Source organism: Pomacea canaliculata, linkage group LG6 (assembly GCF_003073045.1).
Source record: "Pomacea canaliculata isolate SZHN2017 linkage group LG6, ASM307304v1, whole genome shotgun sequence".
NCBI lineage: Eukaryota > Metazoa > Mollusca > Gastropoda > Architaenioglossa > Ampullariidae > Pomacea > Pomacea canaliculata.
The window spans coordinates 22,726,464-22,754,212 of NC_037595.1; the positions used below are offsets into that span (position 1 = coordinate 22,726,464).

At 38.4% G+C, this 27,749-nt stretch overlaps 3 protein-coding genes across 4 annotated transcripts in view; 1 reads left to right on the forward strand and 2 right to left on the reverse strand.

Moving 5' to 3' along the window:
* The window catches only part of LOC112567264 (protein dopey-1-like), a 29,122-nt gene extending 18,129 nt beyond the window's left edge, over positions 1-10,993 (reverse strand). Inside the window, 14 exon segments of the mRNA XM_025243892.1 lie at positions 324-1,202; positions 1,204-1,585; positions 2,594-2,746; positions 2,846-2,949; positions 3,190-3,342; positions 3,890-4,152; positions 4,744-5,941; positions 6,258-7,085; positions 7,383-7,484; positions 7,486-7,573; positions 8,065-8,189; positions 9,230-9,457; positions 9,830-10,000; positions 10,692-10,993. Of these exon segments, the coding sequence (XP_025099677.1) occupies positions 324-1,202; positions 1,204-1,585; positions 2,594-2,746; positions 2,846-2,949; positions 3,190-3,342; positions 3,890-4,152; positions 4,744-5,941; positions 6,258-7,085; positions 7,383-7,484; positions 7,486-7,573; positions 8,065-8,189; positions 9,230-9,457; positions 9,830-9,976 (4,650 nt within the window). The 5' untranslated portion in view covers positions 9,977-10,000; positions 10,692-10,993.
* Positions 10,994-11,113: 120 nt separating this feature from the next.
* Positions 11,114-19,262, forward strand: LOC112567268 (microsomal glutathione S-transferase 3-like). The gene is made up of 5 exons (XM_025243897.1): positions 11,114-11,307; positions 16,175-16,239; positions 17,745-17,802; positions 18,045-18,117; positions 18,387-19,262. Exons 1-5 carry the CDS (start codon positions 11,185-11,187, stop codon positions 18,485-18,487), a joined length of 420 nt encoding a protein of 139 aa, XP_025099682.1. The 5' UTR covers positions 11,114-11,184; the 3' UTR covers positions 18,488-19,262.
* Positions 19,263-21,328: 2,066 nt separating this feature from the next.
* On the reverse strand, positions 21,329-27,076 carry LOC112567267. 2 transcript variants are annotated; one of them, XM_025243894.1, is made up of 6 exons: positions 26,763-27,076; positions 24,658-24,915; positions 23,248-23,377; positions 22,929-23,058; positions 22,580-22,719; positions 21,329-22,014 (listed from the first exon to the last, which is right to left on the reverse strand). In XM_025243894.1, exons 2-6 carry the CDS (start codon positions 24,851-24,853, stop codon positions 21,873-21,875), a joined length of 738 nt encoding a protein of 245 aa, XP_025099679.1. In that variant the 5' UTR covers positions 24,854-24,915; positions 26,763-27,076; the 3' UTR covers positions 21,329-21,872. The 2 variants fall into 2 exon arrangements, with proteins under 2 accessions (XP_025099679.1, XP_025099680.1); XM_025243895.1 differs by lacking the exon at positions 26,763-27,076 and adding an exon at positions 26,319-26,427.
* Between the last annotated feature and the right edge of the window lie 673 nt (positions 27,077-27,749).

Consider the following 27,749-nt stretch of genomic DNA (forward strand, 5'->3'; position numbering starts at 1 on the left):
TGAATGACAATTAGAAAATACATAAATCAGCTTGCGTAATCAAATTGTAAGAAAAAATATCAAAATATAAAACAATAAAATAACAGGTATTAGTACATCGAATACGTTTTCAGGATTCTATGTGATTTAGTACCAATACAAAATAATCCATCAAAAACATGAGGCATGAGACAACCAATTAAAAATTTGTAAGGCCAAAGATAAACACTGCGCATTCAGGAAAAAAAATCAAGTTATGGAATTTAGGGTTAAAATACATCAGCAAATCGGTATATTAGGGCTCAGACAAATTCCGAACGCCCCATTAAGAAGGTAGAACTCACCTCAGCAGCTTGGGAATGAACAAGGTGATTCCCCTGAAGTTCCTCCTGTGTCAGACGGGATGCCATCAAGTTGGGGTAGTACCCACGCATGCAGTATAGGCACAGCGAGATCAAAATTTCCAGAAACATGTTACTTCGGTAGCTGGATAGCACTTCTGGTGACATCTCCCCAAAGAAATTTTTGCCAAAGACAGACTTGCGGTGGCGTGCAAGCAGTGTCTGCAGTCGGAGTAAGTGTGGGGCTCGAATTGCAGCGATGCTGGTGGTTGCCATAGCAGTGACAACAAGGCGTGGACACTGGGACAACATGGAGTGGAGGGTGCTAAGTGCATAAAGAGTACGGCGATAATCGTACGGCTGGGTGTACAGTAATAAGTGCATATGCAGTGGGTGGATGGCTGACAGTTCTTCCCCATCTTCAACAGGAGTGCTCCCCCCTCCTCCACTTATGCCTGAGCTTGTTCCTTTGCCAGAAGCTATTCCATCCATACCTCTTCCTCTGACATCTTGTCCTGCAGCTGTCACTCGTGGAATATCCAGTTCACTACTGGATGTGGAGTCCACATCAAGGCTAGCAGACTCTATAGCATTCAAGAGATCCTGATCACACATTTGTCCTGAGGAAGATATCAGACTTGTTTTCCTCTGACCTTTGCCCAGACTATCGTCATCCTGCCCACCCTTGGCAGCAACTTGCTGCAGCACACGACTAAGTAGTTCCTCCATTATGTCTGCAACAACAGATTCTGCTGTGGATTCTTTTTCTGCAAATACATCCTCGGAAAGTTCTGGTGCAGGGTCAACTTCTTCCTTCCCATCGAAAAAGATGCCTTCTTTCTGACAGGTCTCTTTGTTCAGTCGCCGGGCGCCACTAAGATTTGGAGCTCTGTATTTTGCAGGGAAAATCAAATCCATCAAAAATTAACTTGTCCAATGAGTTTTCTGACCCAAATGGGTTGATCCTTAGTTTCAGATTGTCAGGATTAACACGTTCATATGAAAGCTCTGCTTCAGAATGAGCTCTAACAGGAGCTGTTGAGGTCTGCCCACCCTTCTCGTTCATTACAGCCATAGCAAAAGACTTGAGGTCCTCCGATGACTTGTGAGATGCCTTGAATGAGTGGTTATGGTTGACATGAAATGTCACATTCCCTCCATCACTGCTAATGGCATATATGTTTGCTTCATGATTGCTATCACTGTCCACCTCAGACACAGGTGTTTTCTTAGTTTCTTGCACACTTACATGCTGAATGGAAATCCTGGAATAGCAAAAACTGTGAACACTGACAAACAATGAGACCAGCTGCTCTTGTCATCCTCAAGTGAAGATATTTAACTGAATATATGACTCAAAGTGAGTCAGTATACATTTATGTCACAAGAAATATGTTGCACTGTTGGATAACTAGTGGCTATATATACATAAAAATATAAAGAGAGTGTGGCAATAGTTATTTCTTTGTACACATGTGTGGCAAGTGTATAGTGGTTAAAGGTATAGTAAATACTGTGACCGCCGGTGATAAGGCTGTGGTGTGCTGTGTGACGTCAGCGAGGAAGAGAAAGTGTCGGTCATTGTTAGGATTAGATCAGTGGTGTCATTAGTTGGATTAGTGATATTTATTAGTCATAACTATCAAGATGGCTATGAGCAATGTCCAAAGAGTCCCGTGTAATTTCTCTTATTAAACACAACATCCTATAAAACATTCAATTTTTTTTCCACATGAACAGACACGAAAATAGATGAGATTCAAACTGATCCCACTCTTTACAAGATTCTAAGCAGTTTTATTTTGCCTCTACAATCCCTTTAAAACCAAAACTAATCCATACCATATGTTCTATCCCCACTAAAGCTGAAAGAAATGTTCCTTTCAATTTTTGTTTGGTCATAGATGTATATCTGCTGGAAATGGGTTTATCTTTTGTTTATTTTCTCTATTCCAAAATGTTCCCCGTGACCCCAAATAGAAAAATGAAATTTTCCTTGTAAATTCTTTTTGATACTTACCAGAACAACTATTAAGAGCTTAATGGGCTACATGTCAGTAACAGCTGTGCAAAAATTGTCTGTCGCACACATCTATATACTACCTGTCTAAGGAGCAGCAACAAAGTGTAGGCACTATATGCACAAAAGAATGAGTTAAGCTGCTCTATTGTTGCAATAAAATTGAAAATATTAATTCATAAATTTAGAAGAAAAAAAATTAATTTGTCATCAGCATCACTAAATGTGTAGCTAACTGCACATGCAAACACACCTGGCAGTATCTGGGTGCAGTAACATGAGCAGTATAGGTCTGAGAATACGGCTGATGTCCCCTCGTTGCACAGCCTGTGTCAACCAGGTGAGTGCTAAGGATTTTGCTGTACTGCCCTCTTCCTTCAGACTGTCCAGCAATACAAACATGGACCTGGAAGAGAAAATTGCTTTCATTATTAGTTTTTAACAACTCACTTTTTGCCAGGACATTAAAAAAATGCATCAAAACAATGAGACCTGTGTTACCTACCTGTCAAATGTACGAGGTTCCTCCTTCAAGGTAGGTTCAGACTTCATATTCCGTGTTAAGTGCCACAGCATGGAGAACTTCCTGTATGCCAGCAGTCTGGTATCCTGTAAAACCAGTCCTTCATCAATGGTCATTTACCTTAACTTACCTTAACTTTTGATAAGTCAGATCATGAAGAGATAGTATATTTTAACAAAATCAATGTTAACACCCTGACTGACTAGAACTTCTAGAGGGAAAAAAAATACTGCAAAAATTAATGCAACAGTAAAAGAGTAAAAGCTTTTAAAAGGCAGCAAATTTATCAATGCTGCAGTTCAGACATCTTCAGTACAAATGACTACCTCATCATTACTGATAAGATCCATGCCAATGGCGTCTTCACAGATCCAGGCTTTGGGCGTAACCTGATGGAGGGTATGGAAAAGTTCAGCTGTACGATGGTGTTCATCTGCATTATCTGATCCCAAATGGTTCCACAGTTCCTGAGCTGTTACCTGTTTCCAAAGAAATAGAGACCTGGGTCATCAATTTATCTGACACATCATTGAATACTCATGAAAATGTCTTATAACTTAGGCTTAGTTCTACCATTAGTACCATTAGAATTAGGCAGTTACCTAGGGCGCAAGAAGAGGAACGCACAGAGATCATCTGCATTATTTTTTTAAGTGACAAATATTGTAAAGAGATTGTGTACACAATTCCTCATGATTGATGTAAACTACAGATGCAAAAAGTCTGTAATTAAGTGACAAATGACAGTAAAAAATATCATTCGGGCCAATCACATCTGCTACCCATTTCCCTACAAATATTGTAATAATGATATGTTTAGGCTTAGCTATCTCCTGAAATGGAAATTTTAATAATGTCTCTTGCCTAGGGGATAGCATAGTTTAGCACCAGCCCTGTTCTTGCAAAACAACAGGAATTAAATAGAGAGGTTCAATAATTTACTAACAAAAATTGTGGTAAATTCAGCAATGTAGGAGAAGTACATGGCATGGAACAAAAGTCAAACAGGCCAAAGATGCTAATTACCTGATAGAATATTGTGTTTTCATTGATATGCTGCAAGTGGCGTGGTAGCAATGCAGGCAGTATCACAACAGACACTCGCCCTTCAGAGACAGAATGGCGACCAGAGTCACGTGACTTGTCCCGGGTCTCAGACTGAACTGATTGAGTAAGAATAATAAGCTCCAGCATGGAGGTGACTGCACTAGCTTGAACCGGGAAATTTTGGACAAAGCAGGCACAAGTCAGCAGATCCTGAAGCCAGGGGGGCAGAAAATTGTCCTCCTCTGTAAAGATATTTGACAGGTAAGTATGCTGGCAAAGTTTCTATTTTACTTTTTCTGCTTCAGCCACCAAACTTAATGTTAATGTTATGAAGCTCACATTCATTTTAATAGTTGAAATGTGGATGAGACAGTGGTGGTGGAATCAGAAGTGGGGTCATGACAGATCAGGTGGTAGGGTCATGTAATCTCAGCAAAGTATATACAGGTATCTTCCTTTGCATGTGTATGTGAGTGAGAACAAAAAAAAAACACCAGCTTAAAAGGCAGATAATGATGCTGAATGGCTAAAATGCAGAAAATGACACTTTTTCCTTACTGCTCCAATACAACAGATGCTTAGATGCAATTATTCATGGATAAGAAATGCCAAATAATGGCACCAGAAAACATTCAGGTTATAAAAGATAACTAAAAGTTTATATGTTAGAATTTGTCCCTGTAATGGTTTAGCAAGACAAAACTCATTGAAACACACATCTAGACAATGCATACTGATAAAGCATGCTAAGTGATTTGCTGATAAGAATTAAGGGTCTACAACAGCACCATCTGGATATTAGCTCAAGCAAGTATACAGCAGCGGTACTTTACCTGTATTGTACATCTGGTCAATAACAGTCTGGTAGTCAGCACAGTACAAGGGAAAGCTTGCAAAATCTACCAAAAGGCGACAAGCTCGTGAGAAGGCATCCTGTCCCTGTTCAGTGCATGTTCTAGGTTTGATCCTGGGATGTGATCTCAGCTCCTGCAGCCGAGATCGGATAGAGTCGTCAAGACTACACGTGGAGCTTGCATCATACGCGGAGTCCTGCTCACAGGTTCTGCCGCTGTCTGTTGGCATTAGAGTGATAAGTTCCGTAAACTTTTCACAGACTGCCTCGCTCTCCAATATCCTTTGTGTGATTATGCAATGAAAAAGTTCTTGAAAGCTGGCCAGGCACTGTTGCATCAGGGTGAGATGACCATTTGACCGGTCATCTCGACTTTTTTGCCTACTAGCTGACAGTTTTCGCACATCTCTGTCCTTGGTAGCGGACTTCAGAGGCATACTATTAACAGCATCGTCCCCATCCTCACTCTTCTGACCACTGTTTTCTTTGCTTGAAAATTCATTCACATTCTGTATACTTTCTGCGTTTACTGCCACGTCATCTACTGTGGGTGGGACTGTAAGCCCCACATTACCAGATGACACTTTCTGGCTGTTGTCATCTTTATTGGTGTCATCATCTTTCTGGCTATTTTCATTATCTTTCTGGCTGTCATCATCTTTCTTGCAATCAGCTGCAGCCTCACCTTGGTCAGCTACATGGATATTTTCAGCTCGGCCCGCAAGATCAGAACTCTGATCAATCCCTTTGCTGGTTTCAGGCATAGGAAGACTACTTTTGTTCTCTACATTATCTGTAACTTTATCATCACCTACCCTCCCAGCATTACATCCATCTCTGCAACAGCTACTATCAGTCTGACCACTTTTACCATGGGCATCGAAAGATGTATTGTCAACACAATCACCACTGTTACCATCAGAGGGAGGAGACTCTACATCAGGCTTGTGAAAACTTGTCACATCTGACAACCTGCATAAACTCTCGCTATCAAAAGGATCCACATCACCACTGGGTGTGGCCATGGATGGCTGAACTCGAGACAAGATCTTGCTGCACATGCTCAAGACTGCAGTCAGTTCTGCATCACTTGCTGCCTTGATGCAGCCAGTGGCAGCAGTGATGACTTGGTAAAGCAAGTCTGGGACATGCTCAGTGGTGGTCTCTGGGTAGACATCCTGTGGTGTGGAAAGTGACAGAACAGATATAGTTTTCTGCCCACATGAGAGTCTGTGCTTACAAGTGCTTGTGGTAGTGAGACATGTGTGGTGCAAATGTGAGACTAAAATAAAAATATTAAATAATTCAAAATATGTTTTGTCCATTGACTGCTTTTATAACATCAATGCAAATGAAACTGCATCAATATATAACATCCCACAGAAACAATTCAGAATAAATAAATACAGAAAAATGTTGCATTTATTATTATAACTTATCATTAAATAATAAATGTTAGAATAATAATAAGTATGATTGTTGCTGAATACATACCAGTGATATCACATCCAACAAGAACTCCACAATATTGCACAGCTCCTTTATATGGACATCATCTTCATTTTCATTGGGTAAAGTCAACACAGAACGCTGACTTCGTAGCCTTGTCTGCTCGCATGCTGAGCTGAACAGTCGTCCAAGAAATTCCCAAATGAAGTAGGACTCAAAGGACCCAAACAGTAGATTAGCTGTCTTAATCAGCTCATCTATATGTTTGCTGTCTCTGAGACAAAGTGCACTTGTGGTCTGAGCATTAGCAGCCTCACTGCTGGAGTTTGCTGCCTCACCTTTACTTCCCCAGCGATACAAACTACGGAAAACAGACAACAGCACATCTTCTATAATCACAGGTCCAATTTCAGGCTTGTCCAACAGGCTGATAAGGATACGGAATGGCTTCAGAATAGGCAAGTGCCCATCTTCTCCTTGTTTTTCCTCCTCACCGGCAGTGGAGAGTTTTCTCTTAAGGGCCATCACCAGGAGTTCTTTGGAGAATGTGTGGAAGTAACTAAGGTCCATTTCACTGGTTGTGGAGGAGCTGTCGGCCCTCACACGGCGTGTGAATGAAGCAGTCTCGCTTGTGCTGTTAGTTGTAACAGCCTGAGAGTGCATAGCACTGTTGCCTAGGAACCACAAATACAGACGACGGTTAAGAGACATGTCTCGCCGAAGAACCACATTTATGGCAGCTTCCACTACAGTGGAAAGGTCATTCCTGGTCAGCTGGCCATTGTGCATGGGGAAGGCCAGCAGCAGAAAATCAAGCATGCTACGTTGCACTAGCACACTGCAGTCCTGCAGTGCACTGCACATTGCCTGTACCTGGAACACAGGATAGACATTCAACAGATTAAGATTTTCAAAGTCATTAAAACAACTGTCACAAACTTTTGACATGCATGCCTTTACAAAAAATAAATTAATTACCAAGACACTCAGACTTGCTAAAGTGGCATTAAAAATATCATCTCTTAAATATAATCACCACTGTTATCATACCCACTATCCTTATCATATTAATTGCTTTAAAAAAAAGGTAGAACATGCTGCTAAAACTCCTAAGTCATCCTACCTTCTGCATGCAGATATTCTGAGATAAAAGCAAGTCAGAGTAATTACCACAAGATCAATATCCAGTCCCATCATATGAAGCTGGTCCTCCATGGTACTACGCTTGTTGAAGTGGTTCAGAAGGAAAGTTGTAGCTGGCAGTCGCACACTAGGACAGGCTTAGGATGCACTCCCATAATCCAGTATAGAAAAAAGGGGGTTCTGCTGCCTCACAGAAATCTTCTAAGAGAGAGTTTGTCCTAAAATTTGAATAAAGTAAATGTGCTTGTAAAATTAATATACAAAAGCTGGAGTTCACTTTAACAGCTATTGGTTCACTGGTCATGCACGTTTAGCAAAGTGTTAAACCAGATACCAGTGATGGTGAATTCTAGCGATGACAATTTTCACTAGGATGATTAAAAGAATAGTCATAGACACATTGCATGCACATTAATATTACTTACCTTTAGACACTATTTTAGAGGGAGCTGTGTATATCACATATCACTTTACCATTCTATATATTTGTTGTACTTTTTTTAATCACTATTTACATCCAATGCCATCTGACCTACACCACAGCTGACAACCAGTTATTGCTTGGAGACTATGGCATCCAGCATTTGTTAAGTATATTAGAAATATGCAGCTGACATGATAGATTCAAAATATCTGCATAACTTTATTGTCATCAAAGAAAATAAAAAAATAGAAACAGTTATTAGCACATGCCATCTCTTTTGCCCACCTGTCAAAATACTCAGCTCCTTCTTCAAGGCCTGGCAACAAACCCAGCAGAAGTCCATTTAGACCTGGCTTGATCTGCCGTCCCAGCAGCACAAAGTGTTTCTCGTAAACTGTCAGCAACACCGGCTTGAACAAGAGTTTGGATGAAAAACAATTATGAAAAATTATTTAACTGCTGGAATATATGCTGCACCATTAAATGCAGAGAAGCATCAACAGTTTTGAATTCTGATTACACAACTCCAACCAGTTACAATGTTTTAATTGGTAGCCAAAAAGAAAAAATTCTGACATTATTCATGCTATTCACTGAATAACAGCCCCTGGTGTCTGAGATTTCATTTTCAGTTATAAGCAAGAAATTTTGGTCCGTACAATTAACTGCATTTTTAAGACTACTGAAGCAGGATAGACTTGAAAAGTAACAACATCTTTTTTAAAAGAATGCATCAAATGCAATACTCAGATTACATACAAAATTTAAAAAACCCAAGATAGCTCAGAAGTTATCAAAAAACACAATTTTTTTATCTGTATTAATCTAAGAAGACATTTCATACTTCCTTCTCAAAGAACAATATTAAAATTGCTTTCCGAGCAGTTAACTAAATAACTTCCTTATAATAAAATTACTGCAAAACATCTCTTCTAAAAACAATCTCCCATCTATTTTCCTTCTGGTATAATTTCCTAACTGCTAGAATTAAAATTAAAAGCCATAAAATTAAACAAACTTTAACAAATCATCATCCAATTGTTTTATAAAGTATGCTTCTAATTTCTTCAAATGTTTCAGTTCACCGTGCACAACAAATTTCGATTACAAATAATAATAATGACATATTGTGCTATACCCCTGACAAAGCCAGGCTCACCTTACTTTACATAGACCATCTTACATAATCAAAAATGTCCTATGCAGCAACCCTTTCACACACACACACACAACTATCTCATTGAGCCACTTGCATCATCTACAATTTAGCATCAAACTTTTCCACAAGCTCTCTGCCTCTGGCTTCCTTCACTATCTCCTAGCCTTGCAAGACTGTAATGTCATCAGTGATTACTCCAGATAAACTAGGCACAGTCTAAGATAAGCCATGATGAAGCAGAAACAATTATGATGCACAAATGTATCTTGAGCTAAGAAAGGATGCTTTTACCTTTACACTCATAGCAGCATAGGCCAGGAGGGGAAAGAGGCCAGCACTATAGACAAACAAGTCTTGAGCCAAGCGCTGGGTCCCAATACATTTGAAAATGATATCATAGGCCTCCAGCGCTTTGAGATGAACACCACTGGGAAGGGCCGGGTGTAAACATTGGGCAAGCCTCTTCCCAATAGTGACCTTCTTGGGTATCACTGGATATTTCAAATGATTCAGCAAAACCTTTAACAAAGAAAACAATGTCCACAATTTCCTGGTGATTTTCAAGTATTTAATAAAGCTATGATTTAAAAAAAAATTGTAATTCTTTTTTATTATCAGTGGGTGCTATACATGACTCTGGTTGAGGCCATATGTGCAACCTGATGCACGAAGAGGAATAGATAGTATCAACAAGCAAAGTCCAAATTTTTGTAAAGCAGAATTGGTACTAAGAGGGCCTTGTACAGATTGTACTTTGTAGTAAACATGATAATATGGCTGTACCACATATGCTATCAGTATTTTATTTAGAAATAAGTATCCTGTAAAAATCATTTGCATCATAAGTTTTAAAGGAGCATGTTACTAGCTACAACAGCTCAGACTGCTTACCTTGTTAAGTTTACCTAATGCAGAGATGAGATCTGCCCATTCACTGGTATATTCGAAACTCTTAAGTGCTTTTTCCACTTGACTGATATACGAGCGATACTTGGAATCACTCAGCAATTCACACTCCTCTACAGTTAGCATGCTCATCTTGAATTACTTACAGTCTTCTATCTGGAATACAAAACATCAGTCTGAAGAATTCTGCTTTAAGACAATCAATTCTGGCTAAAAGATCTGTACCTAAGCCTAAATATATCTCAAGTAGTATTTGTTAAAAATGCTATGACAGATGATATAGGATATGTGATTTTGTGATGCTGCTATGGGAGATAATAATGAGAAGTGAAACGATGATATGATGAGGAAATGGTGTATAAGAAAAAAGTAAAGACTAAAAGAGAAATGAGCATTCCAGTCAAAATATGGGGGCTTTTTCAACATCAGTTTAGACTTAGTTGATCAAAATATATCATGTATACCGATACAAACCAACTATACATGTTAAAACCACGACAGATCACCAGCTGCTATCATCCTTATCCTAATTATAAATAACAGAATTTGAATACATCACAGATACATCTCACAATGGGGTAAACACAAAAGATGGGATGGATGGATTTTAAAAAGGGGGTAAATGGATGGACTAGGACTTCCCTTTTCCACGTACTCAAACCAGTGCCTAGGATTTCAAGAAATCGACGACTTCGTGTAACGAAAATAGTTAAAATGGGTGTCGATTACAAAATGTTGACCAATAAATAACAATTGATATAATTAAATACAAATATTTTAAAATAAAGAGACTTCGATGTCTGATTTCTGTCTACTTGTGATAAGGATTTCAACAATAAGACATTACCTTATTCTTTAGAAATTAAAGTAAACTGAGTTTTCTGCTTCCGTCGCAGCAGACGTCACCTGTGAAATCGCCTCCGTAATTCTTCAACTAAGGTTTCGGCAAAGTGCGCTTGTTTCTTTTTTTAACACACCTACATGTTTACCTAAACTTCTACATTTCAGACTGCAGAACTGAAGTTTACATTGCGCTGAATAACAATGTTGGTCATGCGGTAGTGACAACGACTGACATCTAGCATACACACAAATCATCATAGATTCGCAGTAGATGATAGTATCGCACCAAATAAATAAGGCGATGACATTTTGTTGGGAATTATATAAATTTATATTGCCATATGAAAATTTTTGCTTTTCGCAATTTTTATTTCTCCAGTTTTTGTTTCAGCTTTCGATTAAACGTCAAGAGAAAAGGGGGCGGGAACTTCTTGCGACCATTTTGACAGGCTGAGTTGCCTCCCATCGCTTCGAATCAAACGAGCGGCATCAACATCATGGCAACTATCACTGTCAGTGCGGATTTCGGCTACGTTGTCTTAGTTGTTGTTGCAACATGGGTATTGCTAAACTGGATGGCTATGCAAGTAATGAAAGCCAGAAAAAAGTTCAATGTTGCTGTAAGTACGATATATAGTCTGGAAAGTAACTTACCGTGCTAGGCATTTTAAAATGAATTAATGACTCAGCACATTTTCAGGGAGGATTTGTTTCACAAATATGAAATATATGTCAATTATCCTAGAATTGTCTTTAACATTATCCAGATATTCACTAAACGTTTGACCGCTGGGTTTTTTGTGAATCTGTCCTTCGAATTCAAAGAAGAATTTAAGCGAGTTTATGGTAGTGGATTTATGATGCAGTTAGCCTAGAAGTGTAATGAGGATGTAATGACACTGACAATGCGCACGCATCCAGATTCTGATAACAAACCCTCAACAGAAGTATGTTCAAACGAACAATTAATATAATATTAATATCTTAAATCATAACTATTTAAGCCCATTTCAAAGAGCCATTTAAGCCCATTTCATAGAGTCAATTTTCTGAGGTAGAAAACACCCTTATATTCGTATCAAGTTTTACATGGGGAGGACAGACTAGATGGTGCAATCAACTTCCACCATGATAACAATGCTGGTTGATGCTATGGAGATGAGTGTGATAACATTTGTATTGCACAAGTCAGTGGATCTTTCTTGTCCAGTTGAGATGTTTTATCACTTTTTTTTTTTTGCCTGTTATGCAAAGTCATCTGTTCTTATCTAAGATGAAGCGTATAGAAGCTGTTATAGTGCATTGCAAGGAAAAAGTAAATTTGTTGATGGATATATTTTTTATGAAACGCAGTGAGACCATTTATTCATGGTGTTTTAGAGCCTTCTAAGGTATTTTTTTAGTTCCTTCCTGACTGTTCATTGATTTGAGAAGGAGAAGAGGGTGGTGTTGTCTTCAGGCTATTGATAGTGACACACTAATTTGTCAGCCATCTGGAGGTGTGGCTGATGGCTTCTGCATCCTGACAGTTGCAATTTGGGAGGATTCAGAGGCATTCCATATTGCAAAATCTTCAGTATGAAGTGCTGGGGAGATGTATCTGGAGAGGTTGTTTGTGATGTTGATGAATATGATGAAAAGGGTGGGATGCCATCCTGAATTTTCAGGAAGAGACTGTTAAGCTTGACCTTTGTGTTCTGGTCGCTGAGGAAACTCTTGACCCAATTGAACATATATCTGCAGTTAGTAGCTTCAGGAGAAGACTTCTTTGAGACTTTGTTGAAGGATTAGGACAGGTCAGTTACCTTCTTCTTTATTGACTCCACTTAAGTAAATGACCTGGTCTTCGGTGTTCCAGTTCTTGAAGCCCTGAAGGCCATCTGTTCTATGGTGATCAGGTGGTTGGTTTCCAGGTACCACATCAAGCACGTTGATCACTTGAGGGTCTTGCTCAGGCAGATGAATAGGCTGGTTTTTTTCTTTGGGTCTTTGTTTTTGTCTTTCTTGAGTCTACACTGCCATATCCCCATTCCCAGTGAGTGGCTGTTGAAATCACTGACAAACAGGTGTTGCGCTGTTGAAAGCTGAATGGTTAAGGTCAAGTCTAAGTGGAGGGTTGTAGCAGTTGGTGATGAGAACTTCTCCTTGTAGGGAGATCTTGGTGGGGATATACTCAAAACTGCTGTTTGTGGCATTAGATGTCAGCACTGCCAGATGCCATGTCTGACATGCTTTACTCGCTTTTCCCTGCTGCTCAAGTTTGCAGGGCCACCAGTCACTGAGTTGGGCCCTCTTGAGGATGAAGGCCTGGCTTGACCCTGCCTGGCAAAAGAGTCAGACAACACCATATTGAGATATCTGTCTGATGATAAATCATGGTCTTAGAGCTCATTTTGCTTAGGATTCCCACATCATGCCCAAAGACCATAGTCAGCATCACACCACCTTCATTGGGGTGGCTGACAGCTGAGATCCACAGGCTCTCCCTCAGTCATGGACATGATGGCCTTTGATTCCTCTTAGAGCACCTCAGGCCTGTCTGTTGACTTTACCAGAGAAGACTTCCATCTATGTGTCATATCAGCATCACTCCCTCACTGTGGTGAGATAGAGTACCAGGGTTTACAGGGTTCCCAGGTCCTTGCAAGGTCCTTTTAAGTCCTTTTATATTGAATTTTCGCCGAAAGGCCTTTTAAGTCCTTTTATTTGCCGTTCGGTCCTTTCAAATTCTCACACAGGCCCTTACATTTTCTCTGTGACCCTTTTAAGTCCTTTTATCGATAAAATATCACCACAAATTTATTTCCAGAGTCGACTTTGGTGCAAAATACCGACGATTTTTCGCCGCATTGCTATTTTAATCACATGACTACCCAGTCTCGCTCGCGGCGGGAACGTCCGTTTCGGCCTTTCGCGAGTTCACTCTCGTCGTGTCGACCACATTTCTTTGTCTGCTTAACAATTTGAAAGATGCCGGGGAAGTGCTCTTTTCAGGAGAAGTGGCTAAAGGAAGACAAGTATAAAGATTGGTTAATAAAAGACTCGAGCGATAAACATTTGGCACGATGTGCTGCCTGCAAAATATCTCTGAATCTTTCATCAATGGGCGAAAGTATTCTGAAACAGCACATGGTTACCGAAAGACACCAAAGGCAAATAAAAGTATTTCTGAAAGATGCGCGCTTTTGTGTAACTGATTACTTTCGTCATCGAGAACATCCACAGCCCGCTCAAAATCAGACGGCACCGACCAGCTCTGTGTCCAGTAAGTTGACAGTTATAGTGGATAGTTGGTTTTATGATGCCCTTGCTGGAAAAGCAGAGTTTCAGGTGTTGTGGTCTGTTGTCAGACAGTTACTCCTACTCTCTCATGGTCAAGCTACAGTGGAAAGAGGATTTTCATTCAACAAAGAAACAGTAGCTGACAATCTTAGCCAGACTGCACTAAAAGCACGCAGAGTAATTCTTAATCATATTCACAGTGTGGGAGGGGTGGAAAATGTTGAGATCTCCAAACCACTGATAATATCCGCTTCTAGTGCCTATGGCAGGTATGAACGTTACCTCTCTGAGCAGAAGCAGCAGAAGGAAACAGAAGAAAAGCAGGTCCACAGAAGAGATTAGGAGATGAGCTGGTAATACTCACAAAAGGCTAAAAGACCACCAGTGCTGAAGAACGACACCTGCTGGAACTGGCTGACAGACATAGTTTCCAGGCTGAAGAGCAAAAAAGTTTTTCACTTATTGAAAGATCTAACAACATGCGTTTGTTAGCCAAAGACAAGAAGAAGGAGATAACAAAGATTCAGTCAGACATTGATAGATCACAGGAAGAAATTAAAAGGTGTTGAATTGTGACATTCAGAATTAATGTTTATTTCAGTTTTAAATAAGCCTGCACAATTCTGTACATGTATGCTATGGAACATGTTAAAAAAACAGAACTATTTAGAGGAAATTAGGTTGTGTAAAGAAATTGTATTGTTTAGTATTGGTAAAGCTGTAGGGGTGACAAAGAATTGAATTTCATCAATGAAACTTTTGCTTATAGTAGATGGATTGCTTTGTCATTTTGTAATCTTAATCTTATGTGTATTAGTATATCATGCTGTTTATGTATAAGTATATGTTTGCATGTGTTACATGTATGTATAATGAGAATGCTTAAATAATATCTCAAGGTTAACAAAAATAAATGGGCTGTAATGCTTGACAGTTTCGACTCATTCCATCTTTGGTTTAGCATTAGGATCACACTCTTTTCATTCCTCGTCTGATCCTCCAAGCCTTGGCATTCCTTGTAGTCACAAGAAAATGTTTCGTCTACACATCTGTACAACACTAGTTGTCCTTCCGTATTCTCAAAAAACGCTCTTTTTTCAAAAGGTCTTTAGAAACTTACTCTTTCTTGAACTTTGATCTTCTAGTACTACTGTGCATAGCTCTATTTCTCTCTCTCTTCCCGTTAGAGTGTGTGTGCGAGAGAGAGACACGTGAACTGACTTTTGTATTATACCAAAGAATGGCTTTCAGGTTTTGCAATTATTATTACTTAGATTTCTAGAAAACTTGGAACATTAACGGTGTATGTTATCAGCGCGCTAAGGACACTTTTTAAGTTATCTAATCTAAATATGGCAGACAGGCATCAAAATTAACTCTTTGATTATTTATTACTAGAAATACATGTATTTGAGAACATAGAGAAGACCACAGATTCATAAATAATACATCTTTCCGACCACACAAGAGAAAAACTTAAGCATTGATGACTGTCACTTAGGTCCTTACGAATGCATGAAAGGTCCTTTTAAGGTCCTTTTTTGGCACCATCCCTGATCCCTGGGAACCCTGGGTTTAGTATAATGAATCAGCAGTGAGAGTTGGATTTCAGCCCTAGGCCAGTGTGCCTGGCCATCCTATATAGAGGAAACATCTACCAGGGTACCAAAAGTTCTTCCACTACACCCCTGATACACCCCATATCAGGTATGATTCCATTAAACAGAGGGGAGTGAAGCTAAGCAGACTGACCAGAAGGGAGTGGGGCATGGCCTTGTGTGTTAACATTAACAAACTGTCTTTAACAATCCAGATGACAGGAGTATTCTAGGATTTGTTGGGTTGGTTTTGTTTGTTTTTTTTTGGGGGGGATGGGGTGTGTGTGTTTGGTTTTGGTTTTTTGCATGAGTTAATATTATGTAAAGTCAACAGATTGAATTTGAAGTTCCATCCAGTTTCAGTATAACATTAGTTGAATGGAGCATTAACTGCTGGTCCCTCTAAACAAAGATCTGTATAATTTGTTCCTAAACTTTAGTGCCAAAGCTGGGATATTAGTCTTAAATTCCATTATTAGATTTTGTATAATGAACTGGATTTTTGATGTTAATCCAGAGGAGCAAAAGGAATTCAGCAACTGAATAGGGAATTGATGCTTTTAGATATGAAAAGAATTGCATTTTTTTGTTTCTCTTGCTTGTACAGTACCCCAATTTATACAGTCCAGTAAGCAATGATTTCAACTGTATTCAGCGTGTCCATCAGAACACGTAAGTAATGATGAATGATGTGAAATTTGTATGTGTGATTATGATGTAATTTGTGAGAGTGAGAGCAAAGAAGATCAAGAAGAGAACCTTCTGTTATTTCAGAGCTTGTAGTCAGGTGCACATGACCACCCCACACCCCATCCTTTGGGGAAATAAACATCACTAGCCTGTCCTTTGTTTTGACAATGGTGAACTGGCAACTCTCTCTCACACACACAGAGTCATGCATGAATGTTTCCATACTTTCCAGAGATAGAGCTAGAAAACATTCATACCAAGGAACAAAACCATTATCACTCCATGTTGCACTTACAAACTGCCAGAGTAGATATTCAACAGTTAGAGCCTCTCTCTCTCCTGCCAGCTGTTCTGGGGGTTCACTTTGATGTTATAGCCTACAAAAAAGGCAACACCAGTGACCTCATCTTTCTCCAACACTTTCAGGAACTTCTGACTATACTTGATTCTGTTCTAGCTTTACAGACTGCTCTAAAGTATAGTGTTGTGTGTGAAGCAGGTCTAGTTTATGTTGCAGTTCAAGGATTTTGCTGTTTCTTCTCTTCCTTTAGATGCATGCCCTATGTCAGTTTTATTAAAGTTTGGTTTTAAATAATAGTAACAACAGATGATAAATGAAGCATGTGTGCTGTACATGTTAGGTTAGTTTTTTTCTTGCTACTCCTTGGAGAGCATAGGACCGCAGCAGTTCCTCTTCAGCAGACCCGGTTTTGGGCATCTTCCCCTCAGTCAGGCTCATGTGATTCCAGCCGCACTCTCTACTGATCTTTTTCAAGTCTGCTTTATCCTCCCAACTCTCCTCTTCACAAATTTCATGATCAGAAACATGTGCCTGCATGCCTGCTGAATTCCTACAAAGCACACTGTATGCAGTCTCAAAAGCAGTAGATTCAAAACCTATAGTTGTAATTCAGACAGATGCAGTTAAACCAGAATAACTCTTTTACACAAAAAAAAAAAAAAAAAAAAAAAAATCAGTTTAAAATAACTGTAGACTGGCAAATACAGCAGTGAGAGGTAAATGTAGTTTCCATTTATCTGTATATAGAGGTTTATGTAGTTTCCATATGAATGCTGGAAGTAAACAAATAATGGTTGACAGTGGCAAGGCTATGAAAAATTGAAGAATAATACACTGCATAATTCATATGACCAGACCCAAAAGCACAGAAGAAACCAGAGCTCAGTCCATGATGAGCACGCAGGAATAAAATGCATCTCAATTACAGCCATCACAAAGTACGTCAAGAAACAGTAGATTTATGAAAGCTGTTATGCCAGTTAGGCACAGCCTTGTTCTCACTCACTATTGCTTAAAAAAATAAAACTTGATTTTCTTGGTTTAGCTGCTGGGGAAAATACAGCAAAACTGTTCAGTGAATGTATCCTCAGTACTCATAGTTTGTATTTTTATGTGAATGAAAAATAGCAAGAATGGTAAAGTATGTTTTGCTGGCCTGGTCATTGCCATTTCTTCCTGTTTTCAGGATTGAAAATATTCCGGCTTTTCTGGCATTCCTCATTCTTGGTGGTCTGCAGTTCCCGGTGAGTTAATGCTAGACTGATGTAGTTGAAGCTTTGAAAACATTGTCATACATTCTATTTGCATTATATAGTGTACAAAGACTTAACATTTTGAGTTATCAGTGAATATGTGCTATGTGCTATAGTTATCTGTATCTGTGCTATGTTTGTCCAAATATTTTCATTAGTGTTTCAAATTTGGACCTGTTTACTCAAGTTTTTTCCTATCAATTTATAGTAATATGTCTTGCTATTTTCCATAGCGACTGAGTGCTGTGTTTGGAGTTATCTTCCTTTTGGGTCGAGTTGTCTATGCATTTGGCTACTACACTGGAGGTTTGAATTTTATCAACATTGTAATCCAGTATTTCAGGTCTTAACTTTTTTTTTTCTCTCTCTCTCTATTTGTGCAATGCAGTATCTGGGAAGCAATCTGCATTATCTATCCATATTCTAAAGTGCTCATTCCTTTACTTTGCGTTATCTCCTTTTGCTTGGTATCTTGCACATTATAATTATCTTATTCACATGATCAATAAGGAAGATGAGCAAAAATTTAAGCATTTGAATTTTGCAGATATTTAACAAGCTAGTTCCAATTTCAGATCCAAGCAAGCGTAACCGTGGTGCATTTGGCTACATTGGAATTATTGGGCTCATTATCAACACAATTCTTCTGGCCCTCAACCTGCTTGGGTGGATCTAAACACTTTGCAACAGACTGAGAAGCATAGAGACTAATCATAATAATATATAAAAATTATCTCTTTATGCCCTATGTGTATCGGTAAAAACAACTGAATGGCTTACCCTTGCATCTGCTTTAACCACCGACCAGTGCATACTGTGCATCCACAGAATAATTGACAAAATGCCATCATTCACCAATGATCATATTTCCTAACTAATCTTTCACAAAATGGAATGAATCTATGTTATGTCTGCGTATCATATTTTTCCCAGTTTTATTATCAGATCACAATTTTCACATCAGCTGTCATCCCAATGCTAGGCTAGTTTTCTGTACTTAGTCCGTAGTGATTCTATTTACACCATGTATTTAATGTTTTTCATTGTGTTGTTTAATCAAAACCCGATGTAGCATGTCTGCTCCTGCAGGGACCAAAGGGCATGTTTAAAGCCTCGCATCTGCATAATCCTGAATACTCTGGTGGGAAGCATTGTAAACTTAATGGTTTATAAACAGGCATTTTGAAAAAGCAATCCATACAAACATTTTTTACTCGGCTTTAAGAATGTCTGAAATTGACCATATTATTATGAGGCTCGCCCTGTTCAGTGAAATAATCACAGGTCCTCTTGCTTCTTCAGTGTTGAGGCAAAGCAAGGTGTATAGCCACATTACCCAAAATACCACTCCATGATAGAACTGTTTCTGTTACATCTAAAATTTAACCTTTGCTTACTCATGTAATCTGCAAAGTTAAACAGGCAATTAAAAATGTCCCCCTGTCTTCTGATTTGTCTTGGAGATGGGTTTTTGTTTCTAGTGGTTGTTGGTGTTTTATACTGAGTCAGTAAGGCAACCACGTTGAACTCTTATTCAGAACTTCTTTGGGGAAAAAGTTTGTAAATCATCTTGAACAGGCAAAGAACTAATAGTGACACTAGTAAGTATACTTTCACATGACATTTGAAAAACTCCTTACTTCTTTAAATAATACATTGAAAGATATGCTATATAGCTTTATTTCTTCAACAACCCAACTCCAAATTACTTTTCAAAAAGAAAATAGCACCATAAAATGAGTATAAGAGAAATGATGCACAGATCAGCTCTTTTTAAAACATGAAATATCTTAAGCATCCCTTTACAACATCTATATTCTATATAATGTATTAACAAAATGGCTGTCCTCTCTTCAAAAACAAACAGCAATATCAGCCAATAAAATCAACAGACTCAAAACACTGCTTAGAGAAAGCGTGCAGAGAATGGATTCAACTTCCTAAGAATTTACGAAAATGCAACACTTACAAAGTAAGCATGTAATGAGAAGCATATCATAACATCTAACAAATGCACAGAGTACTGTTTTCATTGCTTCATATATATAATTTGGCTCAATTCACAAAATAAATTTTATTTCTAATGCCAGAAATACAATTTTGTTATTTTAGCATACAGCATTGAAGAAAAGCCCTAACTCCCTAACTTTAAAGACTGCTCTTTAACTTGAATCAGAAATTTAAAAACTATGTTTTCTCCAGCAACTAGGCATTTAAGAGTTTAACTTATTTATTACCAGATATGGAGGTTTTTTTGGCCTCACATAAATTTGACTGCCATTCTTATGGATTCCAAACATTCAGTGAAAGGTGACGAGTTGTCAGCTTGAGGTCCATCTCAAACCAGCTCAGTTTGAGAAATTAGACATGGGTCTGCTAGAAAAGAAAGCCTGTGCAACCATGGTGATATTAACTCTAAACTACAGTTTCATAATGCCACGTTCCATTAAACAAACAGATACCTATCATCTACTCTTGTCAGATATGTATGTTATCTATTTCTCTTTCATAAGATCTACTTACAAATTCAAAATCATCAGTGCACCTGCTGAAAACAATTTCTCCAAAACAACATGACAGCAACAACAACAAAAAAAGCACATTTCTCTCTTAAACATCCATATCTAAACCACTCACTCCTGAGATCTTGCTCTAAGAATTGGTGAACCCTGTAGTAGGTAGCATGCTAAAGAACAAGTTCTGCACAAACACAATATCAAGCTAAAAGAATCATCAATAAATAGCACACCACTTCATAGCTATGAACATGAAAACCTGAAGTACGTTCATTTTTCAAAATATACAACTGAAAATTTAACATAAATTCATGAAATGACTAAACAAAAACTTTTTTAAGTGGCTTTAAACTTTCCTCTTTTTTTTTAACTGAAACTCTGTTACTTGATGTTATTAGCACTTGAACGTCGTCTGCAGTTTGCATGATGGTAAGTTGCAGACTTCCAAGAAAAAAAAACTATGCTTATTCACAAACTGTTCTTTCAAAAACAAGTCTACTTTGGCATAAAACTGATATCACAAAAATATAAATGCCATCACAGGTTGCTGTGTAAATGAAATTTACTAATGCTGACCACAACATGTAAATTAACTTTAACGTAAATTAACAATAAATTTATAGCAGAAGCACCTTATGAAAATAACAATAAAATATTTATTCTGCACACCTCTTTGCTGACTTTGACTTTGCAAGCAATAAGCTTTGCTAAAAATAAGAACTGCTAAAATATCAACATTTTGTTTAAAAGGAAAGTTGTTGTGAACTAAAGATGATGAAAGGGCAGTTTACAGAATACTACATGCTATGTCTGAACAATTTCCTAAGAAATGTTTTGCTTAAGGCACTTAAGATTCTGTAGACAGCCAAGCCTTTTTTTTGTAATGAACCAAACTATGAACTAGCTGTGATGATGTGTCAGCCTGAGGTGACCTTGTGCGGGGTGCCCACTGAACCTCCTGTTGCTGTGTTACTGTATGAGTGGGTGTGTGTGCACATGTGTGTGTGTATGTCGCCAGAATCTATTCCCTTTAATCTCCTACATAATCTTCCCTCTAGTGTGCTGGCGTTGCATCATACCTGTAATTGCCCTTGCGGATTAATAAAGTTGCATTGTATTGATTCTTGTACATTTAATTCAAATAGATTTAAATCAACTATTAAAGCAATCAGTCCACTGCATTAGGAGTATCAATTGGGCTAAATGCCAAACCTCCAAACAGCACCAAAGTCCTATTGTATTGGCAGATGTACTGACAAACAAGTCTGGACTTAACATGACCAAAGTTCAAATGTCTCGAGCATTAACCCCATAACCACTGGTTTCCTGTGACCACACAACTGCCAGAAGTGATCAAATCTTTGATGATTATTGTCTTAAGGGTGGGTTGGAGCTTTGATTGGTTGAGTGTTAAAATAGCCAGGGGAACGAGGGGGAGGTGTCAGGGGGGCTAAACTTTAACAGTCCTCTTGTTTTCTAAAGTAACTGCAAACTGTAATGAAATGGTGGGTTTGATGCTCATGTCTATCAAAATCTTTCTATTGATTACTGAATGAAGAGAATAGCCATAAGAAACAAGATAAGAGGTATGAAAGATGGAGAGGAAAATCCACTTGCACCACTTGTACTTTTCTCAGTCCAAGGTTGAGGACGTACTGCTTCTTCTGTCTTTCCCTCCAATGCCATCCTGTAAACCATAGTACAATGATGGATAATGCCATATATTTAAAACAATGAAAAAATCTTACTGTCTACAAATCAAATGTGAGGGTAGTGTATAGTGCATGTGAAAGAGAGCGTATTTGTATTTGCATGTTTGTATGTGCCTGTGAAAGAGAATTTTTGGGGTATGCAAGTAGTGGCGACTGCGAGATTGTGTGGGATTGTTATTTTCAGATATTTTCAAATACTTGAGAGCATTACTCCTTAAAACAATCAACATAGTTGTGATTATAGTCAATTGGCTAGTCTGCCTGCTCATCTTCCTTCAAATTTATGACACTCTCCATCCTTACTATTTGTTCCCAGACTCCTCTTTGTGTCTTTTATGTTTGTCCTTTATTATTTGTCTGCACAGTTATTTCTTCTTCTGTCCATGTCTCCTATTTCTCTTAAGTGCTCAGATCATGCTCCTTTATAAAAATGATTATGCACTATATAAATCACATTTATTATTATAATAATGAGCGCACAAAACAATGATCTCAAAACATGTCAAGTCAAGGACTGCTTGTACTTGTACAAGTACCTACCTGTACCGCAGAATCATTTCCTTTAGTCCTTCTCCCACTGTATCATCGTCGTCAAAAAGTGGGCGTACATTTAGCATTATTCTGTTTACATGCTGGTCACTCAGCCTTAAACGTGCATGAGGCAGAGTCAAGGTGTACAGCTGCAGGCAACAGGAAAACCATGAAACACATATCGTTTCTCATTTTCAAAAAGAGCCGTCACTGATCTAAGCAATTATTTTTTTAAAAATGGAATTTCTTTTTATATCCATACATTTAAAACTGACACAAACACTTAGCAGTTGAAACAATACTGAAATATTTAATTTTAAAAAAGTAGAATATTGAATTATGATTAGTAAATACTTACAATGCCATCAAATTTTGAGAACAGGATAAGAAGTGATTCATTACAGGATCCACTCATCATCCAGCGGCGTGACAAAGTGTAGGCATACTGTCTTGCATCGTGCAGCAAGGCATATGTGTCATTGTTCTGGCTGGCATATGCAACACAGAAAAATGGAAACAGACCTATCAGATGCTTTATTTGTAAAATGGATATCTTAAAACGAAACATTGGGAAATATCTTGGGGTGCTGAGTAATAAAACAATTACATCTCTAGTTATTGTCCTCTTATAAGTTCTCGATACTCCTTGCTGAAATTCCTTGATGCAAAAAACTCACCTCAAGATGCGTTGCATGCGGGGCATGAGTGCAACACGAATGATGTAGCCACGGCTCTCATCGATACAACTGCGACACCCACAACGAGTTTCTCGATAAACACTCCTGATCAAGCTGTCCACTTCATCGGCTGAAACACAATCATCTGGTCATAATTGCAGAGACCCGAGTTAGCTCCCTTGGTTGTGCACACAGGTGTGTGTTGTTAGTGAGAATGGCTGTGTGTGAATGCGAACTGACGGCTAGTAAATGTCAAGTCCATGTGAGTGAACAAGAGCTGACTAGAGTTCACTGCATTGCTGTAACATCTTAGCATTGTTAGAGCATTCCCAAATGGATAGTTGGAAAGAAAACGTGCAATGTGTATGCAAACCTGTGAATCTTTTTTGACTGTATTCCTGTCTAGTCAAGGAACCACCAGAAGAACAAATATATAAACTCTGTTGTGTCTTACCCCCCCAGTAGGAAGAAAGCTCTATATGAGTCAATTTACCTGTGTAAATGGCTTATGAATCAATCCTCTGGCCAGTAAGGGGAACCCACGCATCTTCCCTGTTTTTAATATAAACAGAGCGGGAGTGTTTCTATTTACCTTGTCAATTATATTCCTCAGGGGATCACGAAGTGCTGTGGCACTTTTTATAAATTCAGGGAAAGTAACAGCCCTCATATCTTTAGTGGAATGTATATGATTGGTTAACATTCCTGTATAGAGATTATGTAAGCCAGGAGAAGACTGCTGGATGTCAGAAAACTTAAGTGTGGCTAGTTTCTCTGACTACACAAAACAGTAGATGGAACTAGTTACGTCCATAAACTTGGATGTTAAACTCTGCCTAGTAGAAAAATCTCAGGTTGGAGAATTTAACACAGATGTCTTAATGTTCTCAGTGGAACAGTGAACATTTATCCCACTGGTGGATTGCTTATGACTGTTTGAATGCAGTGTTCGGTTGGAGAATTTTAATATGTTGAAACTACTGCTTGATGTGTTCTCTATTGATGAAGTCTGGTGAAGAGGAGTGTAAGGATAAATTGAATAGAAATAGTTCACAGTTTAAAGGGTGACTACCAGTAGCTTGTGATGTTTATTAAAAAAAATTGTTTTGGGCTCAGCACAAAATTTCAGGAAGCCCACGGGCAGATTTTGATTGTTTGTTTTGTGAAAGAGAACATGTGGATGCAGTGTATGCTATATGTCTTAGTACAAATAATATTCAATGACAGCGTAGTTTGTGAAGTTAGTTCAAAGTTTCAAGTATAAAACTGATGTCTCTAATCTTATCTCCACATAAAGTATAAAAAAGCCAAACAATAATTTCCCCATCTACTCTAAACAAATTTAAAAAATCATTACTGTATCCTGTGCAAAAATACATTCATTTCAAATAAGTTTATTCTTAACATTACCTTCCTGCCTGGAGAGAATGCCATTGGGGTCACAAATGTTGGACTGATTGCCACGCTGGCATAACCTGAATGTGTCATATGAATGAGGATCAGGATAGTCTTGTACATTCCAGCGATCCACAGCAGAATTCTGTGCCCACAGCAGTGGCAGCATGTTCACCAAAGCAAGTGCAAGTAATACTCTGTGCATTGTCATTTTTTTCCCTCTGATCGCAATGGCTGGCCCTAAATGGTCTTTAGATGTTACTGGTCACAAATCTGCGACACATAAAACAAGACAATTGATTTTATAGATTTCTGCCACTTTCCATAATAAAGATTGATAGACATAAAGAAAGCCATTCATATTTACATGCACAGGTGCACAGGCATACACACTCTCTCACACACACAGTCACTCTTTCACTCACATTCTCATTCACACACAACAGGGACCCCATGGCTTATAGATATAATAATAAGAGTTACTAAACTATGGTGTTACATGTAGGTCCTCTCAAAAGGCAGGGCTTACTGCTAAATTATATAGGATTTCAAGTGAGCTGTAGAGTTCAATTAAAAATTAAGTAAAAATAAAATTCTTGGTAAGCTATGATTTTTTTTTCAAAGTTTTCAAAACTTTCTTGATACCACTTTGTGTGAAAAGGTAAAGACAGCCTTTGGATCTTAAAGAAGCAAGATGTTTGGTACCATATTTATTTGGGATCTAGCTTTCTGTGAGGGTATTGCTTTTTTTTCCTCTCTCTTGCCATCTTTCTTTTCCCAAGTTTTGTATACCTAGAAGTGGAACTATTATAAATGAGTCACCTAGTATCATCTTCATAAAATGTTGTAGAATGCCCTTTCTTACTAACAGTGACAAAGTAAACTCAAAAGAAACAATTCCCTCCCATTTCCCAACGGCCTGCCTTTTTATAGCTGTTCAATGTTTCCAGTAATAAATGACCACTTTTGTTGCAAATGCATTCTATAGCAGCAGTAAAAGTATCGAAAGGAAATAGAACCTTCAAATGCACAAATAAGTTCACAGAGGTTACCGTCTTGTATCTGTAGTCTCTATTCCTAACCTATCAATGCTTACCAATGTGTGTAGGTGTAACATTTGGTAGGTGGGAGTGGGTTAGATGGAAATGTGTGACTGTATATAATGTGCTCTTTCCCATTCACACACAAGAGTCAACATGTACATAAAATGGCTGCAGACAGTTCTAACAGCTGATATACTATCCACCATGATACACTAACAAAATCTTTAACATTTTACTCAGTTGGCATATTTTATTTACATAATATAAGAGGCACAAAGTTACAAAGGATGACAAACTGTGTGACTATCATATATAGTTTATTTTATATCTCTGTCATTATCCTATGTTGTTTATTTTACATCTGTACTCTATACTCTTTGTAGCTTGCAGTTTCTTCCTAATATTCCTAGTACACATCATTTCAAAGAAATATGTATTAACTATAAGGAGTTTTTAACATGCTTGCTATTTAATTTCATCAGACCACTGCAGAATTAAATATTAGGCATCCAGAAATATTCCCAACATTTTGATGCTTGTTAATATTATTCTGATTTTCTGATGAGCTGCTACTATTTAAACGATAAGTTGCTTTTGTTTGCTTTATTTGAATACACCTTGTAGTTTACTCACCACAATACCCAGTCTTCTAAATGCTTGCACACACACTGCTGCCACCCGCATACCGGTCCTTTGATTCACAACAGGCTTTGCCAAAATAGATGCTGCTATTTTTACAACCACTATAATCACTACCTGAGTCAGTTGTTGCTGTGGCATCAGCCTCTGTGTACCTTTATTCTAGCTTACACACTACAGCGAGAGAGGTGAGGTAAGGAAAGTATTACGCAGGTGCAAGAATGTTCCTCACGATGTTGCTGCGAACGCAAACAAATGAAACATCCTTTCATTACTTTAAGCTTCATCAAGGTTTTTTTTTAATGAAATTATTATTATACACCATTCAGGGGTTACTTTTTCTACAAGTCAATAGCTACGGTTACGGACATTTAGAGAAGACTTTTCGTAAGAAACGTGCATAATAAGAATAGGAACAACAATTAAAGCTGAACTTACATTTCTCCAAAGCACTTCCACACTGACAAAGTGGTTTCACTCAATAAGGTGCGAGTTCATCCTCCGAACCCCAAAAGGTTTGCCCGACTGGTCCAACAGCTTCAGCAACAACTATCACAGTCTGCCCCACTTTTGACACTAGCGGGAACGGCCGTTAGCTGCCACCGCTCCTACTTGGCGTCCTTGATTAGCAACAATTAGGGGATGGTTACCACCACCCACGTTCAGATTCCCACTCCCCTGCAGCAGAAGGCAATGGCGTGTTTATTTCTGCCGTCCCTGCCCCAGATGCTGGATCCGAAATCGGTTCTGTGTTTTAATTGGATGCGTTCGGTGTTCTCGATAACTCATCAACCACTTCTTTGCTCATAGAGCTAACTTTCTGTGTAAAAATTAAAAAATTATATTTTTTAAAGTATTTAGTAGTATATAACTATTTATTACAAAAGAGCGCTTTATTCTCCAGCGATTTATTGTAAAACTTGAAACATTGTGAAGAAGAACTATAATCCAGTCCTTGCCATTTTCTTCAAACCGGTTGTCTGCCGCTGTTTCTTATCTTACCTAAAATGGCGAGGGAAGCGGCTTCCACGACCTGTGGTGTTAATTGAGCATGCGTATCATGATGCAAGGAAAATAAATGCATTTATTTTAGTTCAGTATAGCGAGACGAGTTTTTTTTCCGTCAGTTACACGAAAAGGCATTCTTGGAGCCGTAAAGTGGGGGACTGATTGTTCCTGTCGGAGCACGGACGTGTATTTACAAGTTCGTGGTCGGAGTTCGCGATCCTCACTCTTGTAGCTGATCGTGCAGCATTCGTGCTGGATATTTTTTCTATGCTGCACTTTTTCTTTAAGTTCTGGTTTATTGTGTTCATTCTGTTTTTATTATTTAATATATCGTCTCATTAGTTATGGGTTTAGGCTTATGTGGCGCAGCGAACTTTCTTCAGTTGCCCTTTGTTAAAGAGTTCATGACTTTTTTAT

Coding starts and splice junctions, on each gene's coding strand:
- LOC112567268 (XM_025243897.1), top strand. CDS start 11,185: ATGGCAACTATCACTGTCAGTGCGGATTTCGGCTACGTTGTCTTAGTT. Junction 17,803..18,044: donor TTGGTGGTCTGCAGTTCCCG/GTGAGTTAATGC, acceptor TATTTTCCATAG/CGACTGAGTGCTGTGTTTGG. Junction 18,118..18,386: donor ATTTGGCTACTACACTGGAG/GTTTGAATTTTA, acceptor TTCCAATTTCAG/ATCCAAGCAAGCGTAACCGT.
- LOC112567267 (XM_025243894.1), bottom strand. CDS start 24,853: ATGACAATGCACAGAGTATTACTTGCACTTGCTTTGGTGAACATGCTG. Junction 23,378..24,657: donor CATTCTCTCCAGGCAGGAAG/GTAATGTTAAGA, acceptor ATTGTGTTTCAG/CCGATGAAGTGGACAGCTTG. Junction 22,015..22,579: donor GAAATGATTCTGCGGTACAG/GTAGGTACTTGT, acceptor TATGGTTTACAG/GATGGCATTGGAGGGAAAGA.